A 20,072-nucleotide genomic window follows, 5' to 3' on the forward strand; every position below is an offset into this window, starting at 1 on the left:
TGCACATTTTGTTTGAGTTCTTTAATGGTCTAGTGGTATATCTTTTGCCAAGCGTGTCAGAGGTTACGGGTTCTAATTCGCACTTGTATAGTTTTTTTCTTCTCTCATCAAAACTGAATATGTTCATCAGTGGTTACAGTCTATATCAAGCAGGGACACGTTTGTGTGCATTTTATTTTGAGATTTCAACGGAATGAATAGAGAGTCTCCACAACGGCGATAGATTGAAGAGCGCATCCGAGTGAAGCCTGTATCCATGACACTGATTGCCGCGGCAACGAGCACTCAGCTTGAGTTCAAAAACACCACATTTTAGCGCTAGATCTCTTATTTAATAGGGAATTAAATGAATGATCTGCTAGTTAATTGGATATGTTTTATTTATATGTATTAGCTACATCCGTGGCGCCTCAATGTTTCAAAAAGTGGTGGGTACAAAATGACTCATGACGAAATCTGGTGGGGACGCGTACCCACCGTCCCCACCGAAATCGACGCCTATGCCAAGAACCACAGCGCAGCTCACCGGAACACATAACTGTATTAATGAATGATTCCGCGCTTTGAATGAATCGATTGAGTCAAAGATTCAATGACCCAATTCAATGACAACTGCCTCATTCCTTAACGATTCAGCCGTTTGAACGAACCATTTGAATAAATGACTCAATAACTCACTCATTAAGACGGTCACCGTGGTTTAGTTTCGTGTTTAAAAGTAGGCTATAATTCTTTCCAATATCATATTTGTATCTTCAAAAAACAATCTCGTAACATTAATGCAGTTGTAATTTTTCAGTGTAAATTAATTAATTTGATTGGTAACAGCATAGTGTCTTATTATTTCAATTGAATTTATTTATCAAATCTAAGAATTTAAAATGAAAGATGAAGCATATTAAACCGATTTCAGCATTTTTACTTGGACAAGAGAATGGCTGATTTAGCCTACTTGTTCAACGGACAAGCAGATGTAAAGCCTTAATGTTGAACCCTGAGTTATATTTTATATACTGTAGGCCTAGTATTATGTTTATGTGGCAAGCCAGTTTTACACATCAGCCCAGTCTATTCTGTAAAGTTAGTGATAAGCCGGGTCCGAGTTTTTTTCACGTTAATTTGACAATAAATGTGGCACACCCAATTTTTCTTATGCACAGCCAGAGACGCTTTTCTGGCTACGCTAGTGGGAATGACGATCTTGAGTAAATCATCACAGACTCTTGTTTTTTCGCTGAAGTTGCAGCTCGGAGCGGTGAAAAAATGCAATTTTTCTTTCTTTCTTTTGCTGCCTTATTTAGTCAAGGAAGGGTGTTGTTCAAAAACACAACAGAATTGAGAGCAGATGAATTTGCCCAGCTTTTGATGGCTTATATGTAAGCATCTCTAGTAAACTGTGTTTGTGGATTTCTCTCCCTTGAGAACAGTTAAAATTCTTGCTTTGTTCTGGGTTTTGTGCTTGCAACATCTGCATATTCATACAAAACAGCACAAATGAGGCCTCTCTCTCCCTCTCTCTGAGAAGACCCGGTCAGAAAATGCTCGGGCACTCCTGCAGAGCAAAAACAAAACGGGGCAGCAGAAGGTCATAGTAAGTTTAGATGAGACGACACAGGCAGGGTTTGATAAAGAGTATAGCTGTGTTTACGCTTGCTTGACGCTAGTGTTTCAGATATATTCAGAGCTGAGGGCGCAGGAGAAACTGTATCTGGCTCTCCTTCTCACGCTACATCTGCTCATTAATATGCGCTGTGACCACGAGGAAGAGGAAGGGGGGAGAGTCGCTCTCTTTAACCTTTGTGCACGCGGCTAATTGTGCTAAGTAGAGGCGCTTAATAGACTGGAAAATAATCACCGTATATCTCACGAAGAGAAGCAAATGACCTTCTGAAAAGACAATAGCCATCTCAATTTTAATACGCCGGTGATTTTATGATATTAAATGTCAAACCATTTGGGCTCTTCTGAATAATTAAATCAAATAAATTATAGCACCTAGGCAGAACCATCTTGTAGCCTAACCCAATTATAATGCACTGTAAAGCTAATTATTAAGCATGATTACAATTAGTATGATTTTAATAAATGTAAGCATTAAAGGGTTCATCACAGTCACTGGTTCTTAGCTGTGTGTGGGAGAAATGGAGAAAAGAGAGAGACTAAACTCAAGAACGGACGACAGGAGAGGAGGATAGGATGTGCATTGTATCAGTGGCTTCATGCTTAATAATAACTTGTCCAAACCTAATTATGTATATAGAGCTTTTAGCTGTTGTAAAACTTAATAAATTATTAGCCCTACTGAATTACAAAATATTACAGATTTTATTACTATCAAAAATGTTTTATATATGCACATTATATAGCAAATGCTATATATATATATATATATATATATATATATATAAATAATTCTAAATATATTTTGTCTCTATTGCTCTGTTTCTAATTCTAAATGTTTATATTTGTAATATACATTTATTTATTTTTAGTGCTGTCAAATCGATTAATCACATCTAACAAAAGTTTGTTTATATAATAGGCTATATGTGTATATGTATTATATATGTATGTATGTATGTATGTATATATATATATATATATATACATACATACACACAGACACGCACATATATATAATATAAATATTATATAAACACAAACTTTTATGTCAGATGCAATTATTATCGATTAATTATTTTGACAGCCCTAAAATATATAGAATTTACATTATAATTTACAATTTTTATAAATATAAAAATATGTATTATTAATAACCATTATTGTTCACAAATATCATGCATTAAAATATAATTGTAAAAATGCATAATTTTTTTATAAATAGTCACAGTCAAGCTAAATTGAAATTATCTAACACAGCTGATGCATATTTTCAGTTATGGAAAGTTAACTTAAACAAAGGTTATAAATGTTATTCTGGTTACATCATAGGGTTAAATAGTTTTTGATGTGCTTCAATACACAATACGTTATGACTGCCTGTTGAAGTGGACATAAATTAGACAATAAATTGTGCTCTTTAGCTCATACTTTATCATCCTCTGCTTTTAGAGGAGAAATCTTTATTTCAACATAGCAAAAAATAAAATTGTTACATATTTTACAAAATTGCATAATCAAATTATGCATGTTTGGAGTTAAATCCATAATGTAATCCTTTCTTTTTGCTAAAGAAAGCAAGGTCTTAAATCTAGAGGTACATAAATGTGCCCAAATATATCAAAAGAAAATACTGCTGTTGTATTACAGAGTTATACTAGAACATGTGAAATACCAGAACATCAGTATGTAGGTAAAAAATATTTTAAACAATCTCATAAATAATTTTGGTATGAAACTCTTAATATACATATTTACACTTGCTTCTCCACAAAAAGTATTTGGGCGTAAACAGTCCCCGTGCAGTGTGTTTTGGGCTCAAGTTGTGCACATCCAGTGGAGTCTGTTTTCAGCTCAGGCTTCGGTTTCACCAGCTCCAGTTCTGCGTATGTCAGACTGTCCTCTACAACCCTTGGCTTGAGAGCGAGAAGAGAACAGGGCGTTTCAAATATATGAACACTACAGAGTGTGGTCAGAGGTCTAAAAGGGGTGTTTAGTATTCACAGAGGAATGTGGGGTCAGACAGAACAACATGAAATTATAGGTATGATTTTAGGATTGTTCGTAGACGGATGTAAGTCTCAAGTAGGAACAAGCACTTCATACTATGGGGGTAGAATTGTTGCATTATTCCAAATAAATAGATTATGATCCACAAATAAATGTAAAGAGTTTCACAAAGAATTATAAAACTCACAAATAAATAGAATGAGATTTGCAAATAAAAAATATATTTACAAATGTTGTTTATACCACAAACACAACTCTGCCTGGCATTTATTTGTGAACCGCTTTCTGTGCATTTGTAGATCCACTCACGCATTTGTGGATTTTGAAACACTTCTAGCGTCGACGTGCAGACAAATCCACAAATAAGTGGACTCCACCCACCCTTAACCTAAGCCAATCAGATAACGGCCACATTGAGCTGACCAATCGTAGCACGTTCTCACTACAACCAATCACGTTAGGCTTTACAATCAGAGTGGTCTTGCTTGCCCTGAAATAACTTTGCTTGTTCATCTGCATTGGCTCAAATAGGAAGTGTAAGGCTATAAGGCCCATAATATTGCTTCAGTAAAATATGTTTAAAATTTGGATTTCGTTAGAGTTAGACCACTAGACTGTGTATCAAGCCAAGACACATTTTTATGAGCCTTTGAAAATGGCAGAGAAACAGCACTTACGTTATGGGAACAACGCGTTATGGAAGCGTGACGTTATTCATGATAAAACAGAAAAGGATCAATTCGTTGCTGACTAATGAATAACTGGATTCAACCTCGTGATAAATACGCGAGTTTGTGTAATATTGGGGAAATTACTGTCACAACAGCTTTCCCCACTTCATTCAAGTTTTAAATAGCAGGTCCGTGGATCTAATGATTAAATATATAACATGCATTTAAAAGTGAAATGCCCAGAAGACAAGCGATTTGAATTTATCCGTTAAAACGCTTGATCACACAAATAATATTTCATATGAATCAGACTTAATAATATTGTATTGTAAAAGTTACTTACAGCATCCAATATAAATGCAAATATGTATTTTTTCAGCATTGCATTATCCACTAAAACCCCAGTAGCCTATGCACGCTGTTACATCTTCAATGGTGGTCATTTGGGCTGATATTTTGCATTCTACATAATATTTATGTCCTATAGCTAGCTATTTGTCACAACGATTGTGCTTTAAAAGACAAAATCATCCGTTTTGTAATTTATTACATCGTGTGTACCCCGTGCGAGGCTTTCTACATTGGACAAAGGAGCAAATGTGCGAATGTTGTGTCCTCCGTATAGTTGCGTGTGTAGCCGCTACAGAAGAAGAAAAAACGGGCATCCCTTTACTATCAGTGAATCATCGTATCGCCCTGCGCCGCGTCCAGTAGACACTATCACGAATTATGAATTTTCATGTAGCCAGCATAGTCAATAAAAAAGATTATACATCATATATCTTCAGGTAAGAAAACAGAAATCATGGGCAAAATGCGTTAACATTAGTTTTACATGATTTGAAACTGCTACGGCAGGGAAGATAATCGTCTATTTGCTTTTGACGCGCCGCTTGACTCCGGTAGAGAGGGTGTTATGATGCTCGGGATCTGTGATGATCATTTGTGTGTGATCCTGAGTTAATATAAAGAATAATAAATATAGAGAAGCCTTAAACTCCAACAATCTTATGGAAACGGGGTGTTTTAACCACACAAACAGCTAATTTGAAAGAAGCTCCCATTACAGATGCTTTCAGGGGTGTCGAGTCAATATCTGCAAAATTAATCAGATCCAGTTCGTTCTCGCCCCGAGTGTAAAGCCTAACATGATTGGTTGTAGCGAGAACGTGCTACGATTGGTCAGCTCAATGTGGCCGTTATCTGATTGGCTTAGGTTAAGGGTGGGTGGAGTCCACTTATTTGTGGATTTGTCTGCACGTCGACGCTAGAAGTGTTTCAAAATCCACAAATGCGTGAGGGGATTTACAAATGCACAGGAACCGATTCACAAATGCGTGAGTGGATCTACAAATGCACAGAAAGCGATTCGCAAATAAATACCAGGCCAGTTGTGTTTGTGTCATAAAACACATTTGTAAATATATATTTTTATTTGCAAAGCTAATTTTATTTATTTGTGAGTTTTATATTTTTTTGTGAAACTCTTTTAACATTTATTTGTGGATCTTAATCTATTTATTTGTGAATTTACTATATTTTTGTGAATCTCTTTACATTTATTTGTGGATCATAATCTATTTATTTGGAATAATGGAACCATTCTCACCCCATATTAATCTGATATTTCAGATGGTCAAAGCAAGTACTTCTAAAATGGGAATGCAAACAACGAAAGTGGAAAGCAGAAGCAGAGACATGTTCATGTCCTCCGATATCCTATCATTTACACTCATTTAAACAAGTCTGATCTATAAAGGATTTCACAACACAATGCTGGATCTTAAAACATTTTCTCTTTTTTTGCTGCTTTTCTGCATTTCTGTGATTATTTCCCTGGAAACTAATCTAATAAGAATCAAGCATGTTAAATAAATAATCACGCTTTGGAAAGCAATAATAGTAAATAAAATTATATCACCCATAAATGGAGGTAGGTATAGCAATAACTGTGGCGAACAGAGCTCTATGAGAAAGCTACATTATTTCCCTCTTGCATGTTTCTAGTTTGTGAAAATTCAATTGAGAGGCTAAAGAAAGTGCGTTGTTAGATGCAAATATAAAATTGTGAATAAAAAGATTACACATACAAAATTAATTATAAAAAAATATAGAAGTAATTTAGCAAGATTATTGAATTACAATTATGAAACCATATCAGCATCACTTAATCTTTTTAACGTTTTAGCATGAAAGCAAATAATGCTTTTATGTAAAATGAATTCGATAAGAGTCGGCATTCCTACCATTTTTGTAGGTTGTGGCTTTAAAAGTTTGCTTCTACGTGGTTTTCTTGGTACAGGTGCTAAAAACAAACCAAAGAAAACATAATATGAAAAATATATATATTTTCAAGTGTTCAACATTCGGAATCACTTTACAATGAGGTTCTATAGTGTTACATTTGTCAATGGAATAGATAGCATAAAATTATTTAAAGCATTTATTAACCTTGGTTAATGTTCATTTCTACATTCACTAATACATTAGAAGTGTTAAATGAACAGTATTTAATGTATATTGAATGAATGTGAATTACAATGAACAAAAGCATCTGCCAAATGCATAAATGCAATAGTGTATTTATAATTTAATATGAACCTATATTATTAAACGCTATTAAAAAGTTAATTGTTGGTTCATGATACCTAATGCATTATTAACTAATGTTAAAACATTTATTGTACAGTGTTACCCAATATTTTTGATATCACAATATGTAGTACACGGTGTTTCAATGTACCTTTAGCTGGTATCTGTGGTGGTGGTAGTGGTTCAGTGACGTCTCTGAGCTGAGGTTTGTGTCGTTTCTCTTTTCTGTGCATTGCGGGAGAGGAGCTGGACACACTGGTTACTGTCTCCCCTGAGCTGGACATTTTAAACAGAACAATGTTAGTCTTAGAATCAATCTAAGAATTAATCATACATACATAACAGTAAAGCAGTGGTAAACCAGGTCTACCTGTTTTCTGGGCACTTCACAAGGTAATAATTGGCTAGATGGAGACAGAACAAGCATAAAAAAAACATTAGAAACAAATGAATAAATAATTAAATAAATACTCTATCTATGTGACATAACAAGAAAAACAGGATTGTACAATACAAAAATAATTTCATTTAAAAATGCATTTTGAAATGAATTTTTGCAACCGATGACATTGTATTGTTAAAGTATGGGGTAAATAATTTGGATTCTAGAATAAAAAGCTCATCACCTCGTAGTCTTCGTTTGTGCTGTAGGTGCTGACATGTGATAGTCAAGGCAAAGACAAGCATACAGACCAGACCGATAGAGCAGATGAGCACAACACACAGATACAAATCTGAAAAATATCACAGCAAAATATTGTGCTGTAAACGCTTTATTACAAACCCGGCAAAAAACAAATGATAACATTCTCCAACAATCGTACATCAGTATTACAATTTTTACTTTTAACAAATGTTATTAAAACTATAAATTACACCCACAATAATGTGTTTTTTATTTTGTTTAAAAAGTAGGGGATTTTGTAATAATGCAGTGGAAATGTTGTAAAGTGTCATAAACCAAGGAAGAATCTTTATTCCAATAAAAGCTTGGGCAAAGCTGACCACAAAAATAAACCAAACACTGTGAGCACACTTGGTTAAATTTGGTTTGGTCTTTCTCCGCCAGAAGGGAGGAGATGTAACACACTAGCCAAAAGCTGTCTAACACTAAGCTGTGATCCAAGCCAGCACACAAAATGTGTGTCTTTATCAGTGACAGAGACCATACACCCCACTGCAATAAACAAGCTCTATTTTATTACAATATTGAGGCAACACCATACCTTCAAACATGCTCCGTATGACATCAGCTTTTCCTGTGCTTGGTATATGATGTACTGAAAACATTGAGAGAGAGAGAGAGAGAGAGAGAGAGAGAGAGAGAGAGAGAGAGAGAGAGAGAGAGAGAGAGAGAGAGAGAGAGAGAGAGAGAGAGAGAGAGAGAGAGAGACATAAGTAAATATACAGCTGCAATTAAGGGGCCAAGCCGGCCAACCATAAAAAGGCATGATGAGTTATGCAAGCATGGCTGGGATTATCAGAGCAACTGCGACAATTAATAATTGAAGACATTTTTAGAATATATTTGGTCAAAATCACAAATACAATGATTACTTTGACATAGGTGGCACTGTTACCAAATTGATGTTGTGTGGTCAGTGTTAGGAGACAATGACGCTTTGCAGATTTATAGCCTCAAAATAAGCACCATGCCATTAAATTTGTTGATGTGTTCGAAAAATTAGCTTTAAAAAAAAATGTAAATGGCAGACAGCCAGTTCGACCGAATATGGCATAATTGGTATTATTGTTCTTGGTATGACTCAAAGAATCTATAAACACCAGTTTCATTAAAATAAACACTGAATTAAGAGTTTTATGGTTTTTGGGCAAACCGTTCAGTTATAAGCAAATAAAGCTTTTTTTCATGTCTCCTGACCAGTATGTAGAGCTGTGCCAGAATGCAGCATGTTGCCTCAGGTCATGCTTGTGATTACATGTACCAAGAGTTGTCTCAATACGCTAAAGCGCTGCGGAGATATAGGCTGCATCCAAAATCGCATACTTATTTAGTAGGCGAAAAACAGAATGTGACAAAAGAAGTATGTCCGAACTTCGAAGTACTCATAAACGAACAGGCAAAAAGGACCCGGATGACCTACTACTTCCGATTCTGAAGTGTGCATATGATGAACACTTTACTATGACAGTGATTGTGAATGACAGTGAAGGTCACATAATAATGACAACATGGTGAATGTAGTACGTCCATATTACATTCAAATTACACACTTCTATATAGAATGTACTTTTTTAGCGGTCGTGAAGTAATTCGTTTTTCAAAATAAGTAGCTACTCAAGAGAGTATGCTAGAAGAAGAAGGAAAGCTAACAGATACAATTCACCCTTTTCACATTTCCGGGATTCTCAGAAGCAGAATTTGTCATAGTTGGGTACATTTCTATGGCGGTGAATGGGAGATGAAAGCAAATATAATTTTGAATTTGCATTTACTCTGATAGCAAAAGAAAAAAATTAGCAATAGCGTTTTTTACAACTTTCCAAAAGAGGTAAAAATATAGAGAGATTGATTACAGCAGTCAGAAGAGAGAAAGATGTCAAATTTGTCGTCGATCATTTAGCAGTTGTATTAGAAACAACAGCAGCGTTATTTTGCTTTTTATAATTTACTGCCACGGTAATATAACAAAGTATATTTAAAAATGAAAATATTAAACACTTTACTAGATTTGCGATGTTGATAACTGTGGAAACACGCCATCATCACAGTCCGTGAAAAGGGTCCATAGGTGCATTAACACTTGCCATTACAATTTTAAATGACACTTCATTTATGCAGCTGGTTGGAAGCGTTCGAAGTAAAAAACAAACAAACAAACAAAAAAAGCGTTTAAAAGTTACAAAAGAAAGAAAGACAAAGAAAGAAAACAGATCTTATGAGCACTGGATTCAGTTTGTTGTAAATGTGGGTCAAGTCTCAACCCAGTCATTCTCTCCAACATCTTGTTTACAGTGGAGATTTTTTGCAGGGTTGTGCTTGATGAGGCTTCAATTTTACCAGGCAAGGACATTTAGTTTAAAAGGAGGTTGCATTAGCGGCCTCTAAAAATACTTAACCTTTGACCCTGAGAAATGTGGCTTTAATAAATCTATCACAGAAAGCTTATAAACAGCTATTAATACATTCAGCATGCATTACATCAATGTTTAAATAACTTAGTCTACTAATTACTGTTAATATTTGTTTACCTGGGAAACTAAGTTAAGATTTTTGAGAATACATGGACAATTCTCATTCATTCTTTAAGTTTTCTTCGTTCAATGCTTGCTGCATGGCATTTTTTAAAGAGGACAGGGGAAATTGCTTGCAGATGTTGAGGGCACTGTTGGAGAGAATTACTTCAAAGATAATTGTAAGATAGTTAAAACTTCAAATGAGCTCAATAAAATGTAGATGATTGAATGATGAAATGCAATAAAAAGTGTAAGCAAGAACCTTCTTATTTGTGTGCCATTAGCATGAATAAAACTTGAAATTTCCTGTACACTCCCTCCATCTGCCAATGGTCAGAAACAGTTCTGCCCTCAAACCAATACCATTGCATGAGTCAATGTTGCTGTGTTGGGCAGGTTACCACTTAAATGCATGAATGTTTTGCCAAACATTATTACATATTTGGGTTTTTAGCGACCCGGATCTATATCTAACACGGATGGATCTCTACCTTCTCGAAAATATAAAACTCTAAATAATTACAGGAAAATAAAATAAAGCATATTTTGTTTCCTTTTGCAGCTTGGAAGGGTTCAGTTTGAGCAGATGTTTCATCCCATCATCACTGTCCTCGTCAGAGCTCATTTTCTAGCATCTGGCTCATATTCGCAACCTCAAACATATTCTAAAAACTATAATTTTCAACATCTTCAAAATCAATATTTTGATCGCTGACAGCTTCTTCACCAGATCCACCATCAAGTGACAGTGACAATAATATTTGACTGCGTTCAGTACTTGCTCTGCAGTAAATCGCTGAGCCATTTCATGTTTTGCTGATAATACTTCCTATTCTTTTGTTTTCTGCCTCTGGTAACTATGAGTGAAACGCCACTTCATCATGGTGTATCAGATATTGCCACCTTGTGGAAAATTGGTGAATTGCACTTATTCAGTCATCAAAGATTTAATTAATGTTGTGCAGAAAAAATATACTTACACTGTTACACACATCGGGTCATTAGTGACCCTAAACAATTTTTAGAAAAAAATGAATGGTAAAACAGGCATTCTTTTATTTTTTTCTTGTTAAATAGTTTATAATAAATTGATTGAGGAATACTAAGAAGGTTGATGTCTAACTTGAGTGTCAGTACCTGGGTCACTAAAGATCCAAGGGATAAGATGCTAAAGAAATGGAATGGAAGGGTAAATCAATCTGCAAATGGTTCTCTCTGCATAATAAGGATAGGAGAAATAGTAAGGAGAAAGTATTTTTTATATATATTAAAATTACACACTGTTACATTCTCTTAATTAATAGAGAAGTGAAAGGCACAAGAGCAGAACTCTAGGGAAATCCTTTCAAAAAAACAAACAAAAAAACTAAATGGACACTCTGTCCACAGCAGATATACAGTTACACATCTGATCTGCATTTTCTTTCAAGTCAAAACCATTCTATAAAAACCCTGCTAAACTGAAAGGTCCAGCACATTTTCAGATCTGCAGAAACACTGTGCAATAACACTCGAGAACAAAGTGCACACTACATCCGAAGTCAAACGGGTGAGGAACAGCGCATGTTTGAGTGCCGCTTTTGTTTTGGAAAAGCATTAAGTCATTTGCTAGCCGACCCTGTGGCTGTAGTGATGGTTGAAGTGGTTAAACCCGCTCTGTGGTCCTGCTTTGGTCTATGTTTATGGGGGATCTCAGCTAGTTGACATTGTTTTGTTGTGCATAAAAAATTCCCCGGTTTAATTCAACCTACGACCTCCATCTTCTTTTCTTATTGCCTCTTGTTTATTTACTCTTTCACATGTTTTTTTCTTGTATTGGTCTCAGAGTCTGGTAAAGTGGGGTATCTGTGGTTGTTTAAACCCTACAGTAATGTTCTGTTGCTTATATCCCTCAAACCCACATCTTTATATCAGTGAGATATATGCTGGTGTTTTTCTTCAAATAAATCATCAGCTATATGTGCACTTGATGTGGTGGTTTTAAAAAATAAAACAGTTTTTCTCTTATTAAATATACAGACATTCCATAGACTTATTACTTTTAGAATTTAGCTTCTAAAGCATCAGTTATACAAAGAAAACTATACAAAGGAAAATTTAATGGTTATTCATAGCCGATGATGAAGCATAATAAATAACTTAACTTTTTGAGTGGTACAAAGCTACTTTAAAGAAATGGTTAATCCAAAAATGAAAACTGTGTCATCATTTAATCATCCTCATGTCATTCCAAACCCATATGAATTTCTTTCTTCAGTGGAATATAAAAAAAGAAATATGACTTGTGCACTATATTCCAAGTCTTCTGAAACCTATAATATCTTTGTGTGAGGAACAGATTGAAATGTTATTTATTATGCACTGAAAATCTTTACATCTGCTCTAGTTCTCACTGGCACGTTCATGAGAGAAGCAACGTCTGATTTGTGAACGCATCATTCTTTTGAGTTGGATCTTTTCAAAGGACTCGATCGATCCAGTTTACAAAATCGTGACAAAAACTGTTGAAGGTGAAGATTATCAGTGGATAAACTTATATTTAAGTCTATTGATCACACAAAGTGATTTCAGAAGATTTATTTACAGCAAAAAATATAAAATATTGGTGAATGATATTTTATGGTGTTTTTGTATGTTTTTTTAAAGTTTAAAAGCTCTTGTACATTCTTCGGAACATCTCCTTTTGTGTTCTATGGAAGAAAGAAAGTCATACGGCATGCAATAAGTCAATAATGACAAAATGTCTATTTTTGAGTGAACTGTCTCTTTAAGTGCAAACAAATACTTCTTTGTTCTCTTTATTGTTGCTAGAATCAGACAATTGCCGTTTATCAGGCAGATGATTAATCCAGTGGACGCAGAAGCATTGGGGACCTCTCGCTGTCCGAACACCATAGGAAAACTCATAATGCAGCCAGAGTAAATGTTTTCAGTGGCATCCTTGCCAAGCCTCCTCGCTCTGTCCCCACAGCATGTCCAGGTTACTCTCATTAACAGCCTCATGGTCTGTTTGTGTTGGCCCGAAACACATTTATAGTGGAAATGATGTATATATGTGGAAGGTGGAACCCTGAGACTTACAAACACACCGAAGCTAGCATGTAAGAAAAGGCTATAACGTGAGAAATGGGAACGTTTACGCCTCATTTTCTTATTGATTATTTGAAAGTTTTATGGACCATTCTAAAACTATTTGGATTAGGGCTTTGAACCGTTGACATGGAGTAATGTCAATGTGAATCTGATATAGTCACTCTTTTGTGATGTTCTGAAAAGACAGACCATCCCCTCTGTAAAAGAGGTTTACAAATAGCTGACAATGAACTTTGTCACTAATTGTGGAATTGAAATTGACCCTTTGCTAGATGTACTGAAGGATTAGTGAACTGGAGGAAACAGCTGTTGTGTGGTTAGCCCTGACCCTGGCAAGACATCACTCTTACACCACATCCAACTCAACCACAGTGTTCGCTGGCCCTAGTGACTAGGCTCTGAGTTGAGCGGTTAGTTTTAAACGCCAATACTCCAGATTGCTTACTTGCAATAAAAAGCTTTCACATTGTGCAATTTTTCTAAGCATGCATAATCAAATGCGCCTTGCATTTTTTGTTGTTGCACTAATTAATTTGCCCAAAAGGAATGGAGGAGGTGGTCCAACAACAACAATAAACTACAGAAGACACAGCAACAACAATGCCTACGTTGACACGCTAGTGTGAGGGGGCTCAAGACAAAAAGCTAATCTAGTTTTAAAAGGTGCATATGTATCCATCATAACTTATGGAGAGAAATAGCACAGACACTGGACAAAAATGTAAATTTCTAGTGTGCATGTGTCAACTGTCTCTTCATGTGTTCACGCACGGTATTAAATGGAGTATAATTTGAAAGGCTTTTTTCTTGTGCATACATTCGTTATTTGAGGCAAAAACTTACGCACATTGGAGAAATGATCGTAACATCAAATGTAGGATGGTTTCTACGCAACAATTTATAAAAGAGGCCCATAATGTCTCACGATTCAGATGAGTTGAATGTTGAATAGTCCAAACTTCCGGATTGTACTCGTAGTACATTCATGTCTTCTATGTAAAGCACTTTGAATTACCATTGTGTATGAAATGCGCTATATAAATAAACTTGCCTTGCCTTACATAGTGTTCTGTTTTTGTATGCAACAAAAACAGAGGAGCCACAAAGTTAGCTTGACAAAATTTTTTAAATGGCAGACGTGTCAACTACCAAAACACATTGCAAATGTGTTCAATGTATGATTAATCATTCAGTATATGTATAACGCGCAATAAGTAATGTAGGTGCTTGGACTCAGGTTTACCAACATGCTGAAGCTAATGACCGCACTAAATGAGAGGATGCACATTTGACAAATAAAAAAGGTGAATGCTTCTATATTTAAAAAAAAAATAGTGTTTCATTTGAGACAACATTATATAGCTTTCAGAACTCAAATACTGAATGGCTGAGTACATAACGTATTTTACATCATTTAATAAAAAAAAATCCTTAAGTTACCTTTTAATTCCATGCTCCCTGTTCCATTCGACGAGGCCCTCCACTTGTTTCTGTGCTTCCGTATTTCCTGCACTTTACAGGTGTAGTTACCCCCATCCTCCAGGGACACATTCAGGATAAGCAGACGGTAGATCTGTCCCTCCATTTCTTCCCACAGGTGGAACTTCGTCTGGGGAAAGTGCTTGCTGTAGTTGCCATAATACTTGGCTTTCTTCATGCCCATCCTGACCACGAGGTGCTCGTCTTCAAGAGTGGGGAAGTAGAGCCAACGAAGCACCAGGACACTGCTGCTTCTCTTCCTCTGAGACACTAAGCAGGACAAAGTTATATTGTCTCCTTCCATACACATGCTGACTGGCCCAGGGGAGACGGACACATTTAAAGCGGCACTCAGCTCTGGGGGAAAAAACAACATGTTTCTCTGTATTATTGCTGTTAATGTATTATATTAAATAGAGTATATTTGATTCTGTGATAGTGAATTCCTTATTTAAATGTGCATAAAGAAGAGGAATAAAATAGATTTTAATCATGAAAAGAAAACTTGAAAGATAAAAAAATATGCTCATTTAGATTTACCAGTTTAGAAAATTTTTTATAATATAAATAATATTTATCCTTCAGTTTTCTTTGGAGCTTCATTGGTGATATGTCCTATTCTGGCCTAAATCCATGACCATTAAAGGGTGTCAAATATTTTGAATGCATCTGGGCTCAATATGCTCTGCCAAACAGAAACTACAGGTGGAAAACATTTGTCTGCCTTCTCGGAGTAGAGAATAGAGCAGGGAACACGACAACAAGATTGTATCCAGCTGTTAAAAGCCTTTGTCGTGTTTATGTTGTGTCCCAATTACTCAAGTCCCTCATGGGTCAACCGAGGCTCTGTTTTCAATTCAAAAACCACATCACAAGAGAGATTTGGACATAAACAAAAAGAAAAAATCCTAGTTGCTTAACTGAGACTGTTCAGAACAATGCAGTCTGGCATATTTTGTAATATGCACTGGAGATAAATACACAAATATAGAGTAAATTTAGATCAAAGAGGTTTCAAAGTTTTGCTTAAATAGTTTTATGCAGATAAAGACTGCAGTTACTGTACATGTGTGACAAACGTGAAGCAGTCATCTGAAAAATCATCTCACTGACCATGTACCCCTAGATAGCAATTTTGCAAGTTTCATCACTGCATATTAAAAGGCCAACATAAACACACATCCTTACCTCCAATAAAAGCCCTAGTCAGGAGAACTATCGCAACAGTGGAGAGCTTCATTTTGCAGACCCGCAGGCTCCATAAACCCAACTAAACGTCAAGAAAAGAAAGGAGTCCCTGAGATTTTTTCTCCTTTTCTTTCTCTTTCTCCCTCTCACTGTGTGTGTGTGTGTGTGTGTGTAATCTGAAACAGTGCGTGCTCTGTTCCCAGTTAGAAACACCCCTCTTTCCCAGTCTTTCTTTTTTTTACCCACACTCATTTTCCTTCTCTATCCAGAAATCACTCCCCCTGCCAGTGAAAAGTACGTACGAAATGTAATTTCCTGACAGAGCCTTTGAAAGCATCACAAATTTTCTGCTGGACCTACTACAGCATACAAAAGTACAGTATAGGAGCAGCGGCCAGGTCTTAGTGAGGTTTAAGAACTCAGCTTAGATAATGAGGGAAGATAGTGGCATGTCTCACAATGACACACATTTCAGAGAGTCCAAAAACCCCTTTATATAAATATTACATTTATTATGACAGTGGTAAAAACTGGGTTAACTGTTATTCGTATTATATTTTAAAATGTAAGCAAAAACTAACTTAAAGGAATAGCTAGTTCAACCCAAAAATGTATTACTGATGATCCAAACTCAGAGACTTTCTTCTGTTAAGCACAAAGGAGATATTTAAATGTAGCTACTCATTCATTTCTTCCATGCAGTTACAATGATCAGAACTTTTAAGCTTTAAAAAAGGATGCAAAACTATCATTAAAGTATCTCAAAAATAGTCCATACATCTTATGCACCATGCATAATTTATATCAAATCTTTGTATAACCAATTTACAAACTGACCAAAATGTCTTTCAAAATTCATTCCTTGTATTCTATGGAAGAAAGAAAGTCACAGGTTTGGAATGACATGATGAGTAAATGATGACAGACTTTAAACCTTGACTATTGAAAATATGTCCACGGGCTGGAGTTGTAATGCAGTTTTCTGTCTTCAGCGCACAGTTCTTGTCCACCCATCTAGTGGTTTGAAGCATAATGGTTTATTGGGTAGAGTAATGTGCTGAGCTAGTGGTTTCTCCTACTGAGAACTGCAGCCAAGAGGAGTTGAATTACACAATGTGCTTATATATAGTATATGGCTAAAGCTTAACATGTGTCCTGCCAGTGCAATACTTCAGCTTTTGTCTTTAACTCTGTATTGTTTGGAAAAAATCGTTCCACTGTTCTTACTGGATCAAGGAAAAATTTAAAGCATATATACAGCATGTTGTTATATGCTGTCTGAAGACAAAGCCTGTTGAGAATTTCACAGTCTACAATAATTTATGAAACATGTTGAACTCAACCAAAGGAGCATGTGCATGAAAATGGCAGTTATTAGTAAACTTTGATATGCTGGAATCAGTCGGCCTCTACATTATTCTACAGACATTCCCCATCTTTCAAAGCACGCAAGCCTCATGATCACAGTCTCAGCAAGTCAAAACAAGTAGGAATTCTATGCATAAACAATATTTTCTAAAAGTACTACCACTTATCTTTCAGGGCTGCCTCCAACTCACTGATTACAACAAGGACAATTTCCCAGCTTTGGCTATAAAACTGGAATACTATAGCATACCTTTACTCAATACTGTGCATGTATCTATATTTTTTAAATAACATGTGAAACAGAATAAGTCAAGGAACTGTAAAAATCACAGCTGATGATACCATATCTCGTTCCTTCATCATACTGTAAATCTAAACAGTCAATCTAAGCATTCATAGTTATATATCCTTCAGAAGTATCAGTATGATGTGATGTTATTCCAAACCGCCTTAGACAATACAAGTAGTGTAGTTAAAATTATTTTTTTTAAAGCTAATTTATCAAGTTTTGCGAAGATCTGTTTTTTTCTATTCTAATAAACCAGTTAATCAGGCCAGCAAAATTCAAGAGAAACTCAATTCATTGTAAAATAATTACATATCACATTCATTCCTGCTATCAGGACTCTACACTGACTCCATGTGGCTGCAAAACAGTAGATGCCAGATCCTCTCACACGGATCCAACTTACGTATTCACTTTATGATTTTATATATATATATATTATAGTTCAGGAAGATATAAAATAATTCACTATGTTAACAGTCTGGAAGCTTGAATTTTGGGTGACATTTTACATGTAAGGTCCCAATTGCTCCGAATGTGTATAAACCAGTATGTGTGTGTGTGTGTGTGTGTGTGTGTGTGTGTGTGTGTGTGTGTGTGTGTGTGTGTGTGTGTGTGTGTGTGCGCCAATCAAAAAGGGTGAACCGTTATCACTTATGTTACCCTTGTAGATAATGTAAGACACAGAGATTCTTACACTTATTCAATTACAGTTTAAGACATTGCCCACCCGCAGACCTGACTCCTGCAGCGAAATCATGCATTTCATATCAGAGTAGATTAAAAGGGCTCATGGAGAGAAGCTCTCAGTCAATCAGTAAGTGGCTTGTTAATGTAATACACGAGTCAGCGGGAGATACGGAATAACACACACAACAACGTCTCGGCTAACACAAGAGCCTCGGGTCCGGTCTCTACTTCCGACCTCTCCGGTATGGTCACTGCTATAGGTACAGTAAGGTGCTCGACCGAAATCCATATATGCCTCTTAAAGTTTTTAATGGGAGTCGAGGATCAGGGGAAATCAAGAGGAGATGCTCTCTCATATCTCTGGTATATGTAGCATCTCGAGGGAGCTCTTGTTAAACTCATTTGGGCCACTCGCAAGGCAACAAAGCAACACAAAGACACCCTTCCATTAAATCACTCGCTCAGTTTGTTTGTTTATTGGCTCTGCCATTAGGGCAAATTATTCTCAGTTAATTGGTTTTATAATTATACCACTGGATATGCAGAGGACCAGTGTTGTGGCACTCTAAAAAAGACCCAGCGTGGAAATGGGACTGTTTAACGTCCTAGATTATTTACATATTATAGCCTGTTGCCGTTCCCCACCAGCCTCCCAGTGTCAGTAAACTGTGACTTACATTTCTGGGAATAAAACTCTTGAATCATGATCTTTGGAAGTTTGGAACAAGGCTTATTAGCTGTGAACGGCTGAAATACTGTAGTAGGCCCAGTGGATCAGCATTTTAAAAAGAAATCCCATAAGATATTAATTAAATCAAATAGATAGGGCTGTATATAAAAGTGTTTTGTCACTCAGAATTCATCACAATTCAGTTTCTTCTCTTGTAAAAGCATGTAAGGGAAGATCTATTGACATTTTCATTCAAATGACTGTGGGGTTTTAATAAAAAGAGACAGAGCAGGCCCCTCAGGAGGGAGTCATTTAGCTCAAGCTTTATTCAGATGGGGGCGGTGGCTGATTAAGTCACAGACCAGCTAATATCCCTGATATAATCAATATCCCAGAACATTACAGAGGCCATAAGAAGGGCTATGCGTTATTTTCTCTCAACGGGATTTTGTAAACGAGCCTGGGAGTAGTGATGTTATTCTAATATTTGATGGCTTAAGTACTTTCAGTGACTGTGATTATTGACGGTGTTAATTATTACCCTTTGATAGGAAAATAACAGATGCCACACTACAGAGTTTATATAAAAACAACTGTCATTTCAATTAAGATTCAACAACTCCCTCACAATTAATTTTGTTTGTATTATGTGGACTTCATATAATGACAAAGTGATTAAATACTCTCCCCGCCTGCCATTGGTTAGATAAACAGATAGCCTCGCTCCCAAACTCACACCATTGGTTGAGCCAATGTTGCTTTGTTGGGCCAACAAACAGCGTTTATGTGCTTATACTGACTATCCACATACATATACAAAAGGCATTATTGTTTGTAGATATTTTTAGTCCAAAATAAAGCGAAAGAGAGTGTGCAAGCAGCGGTCTCAATATCTTGACACTGTATTTGCAGCTGTTCAAAAATAAACTAAGAGTGTATTAAAACAACATTGTTATCTGTTACCTTTTAAAGCATTTAGAAATATTTGACAAGCAGAATGTCTGTAATTGCAGTACGATCCCATAAATGTCATGCGGGGTGATTCACAGAGGGAATGACCAGTGCTTGGAAGAGACCATTCCAGCCAGTTATGGGGTTCAGCACCTACCGGATCTCTCAAGGCAAGACATACATATGTAATATAATCAGAACTTTTACAAGAGTGCAGTATCCCACTGAGCCCCCTTAAATCTTATACATGATAGCG

At 36.0% G+C, this 20,072-nt stretch overlaps 1 protein-coding gene across 1 annotated transcript; it reads right to left on the reverse strand.

The window, feature by feature from the left end:
- Positions 1-3,045: 3,045 nt before the first annotated feature.
- Positions 3,046-16,018, reverse strand: vstm4a (V-set and transmembrane domain containing 4a). Its single transcript, XM_077236747.1, has 8 exons — positions 15,852-16,018; positions 14,625-15,020; positions 8,120-8,173; positions 7,520-7,627; positions 7,264-7,297; positions 7,045-7,169; positions 6,548-6,606; positions 3,046-3,536 (listed from the first exon to the last, which is right to left on the reverse strand). The coding sequence occupies exons 1-8, from the start codon at positions 15,901-15,903 to the stop codon at positions 3,375-3,377; spliced, it is 990 nt and encodes a 329-aa protein (XP_077092862.1). The 5' UTR covers positions 15,904-16,018; the 3' UTR covers positions 3,046-3,374.
- Positions 16,019-20,072: the final 4,054 nt, after the last annotated feature.

The sequence above is a fragment of the Siphateles boraxobius genome, unplaced genomic scaffold, assembly GCF_051911475.1.
Source record: "Siphateles boraxobius isolate OS27281-9 unplaced genomic scaffold, OSU_SipBor_1 20, whole genome shotgun sequence".
In the NCBI taxonomy this organism is placed as follows: Eukaryota; Metazoa; Chordata; class Actinopteri; order Cypriniformes; family Leuciscidae; genus Siphateles; species Siphateles boraxobius.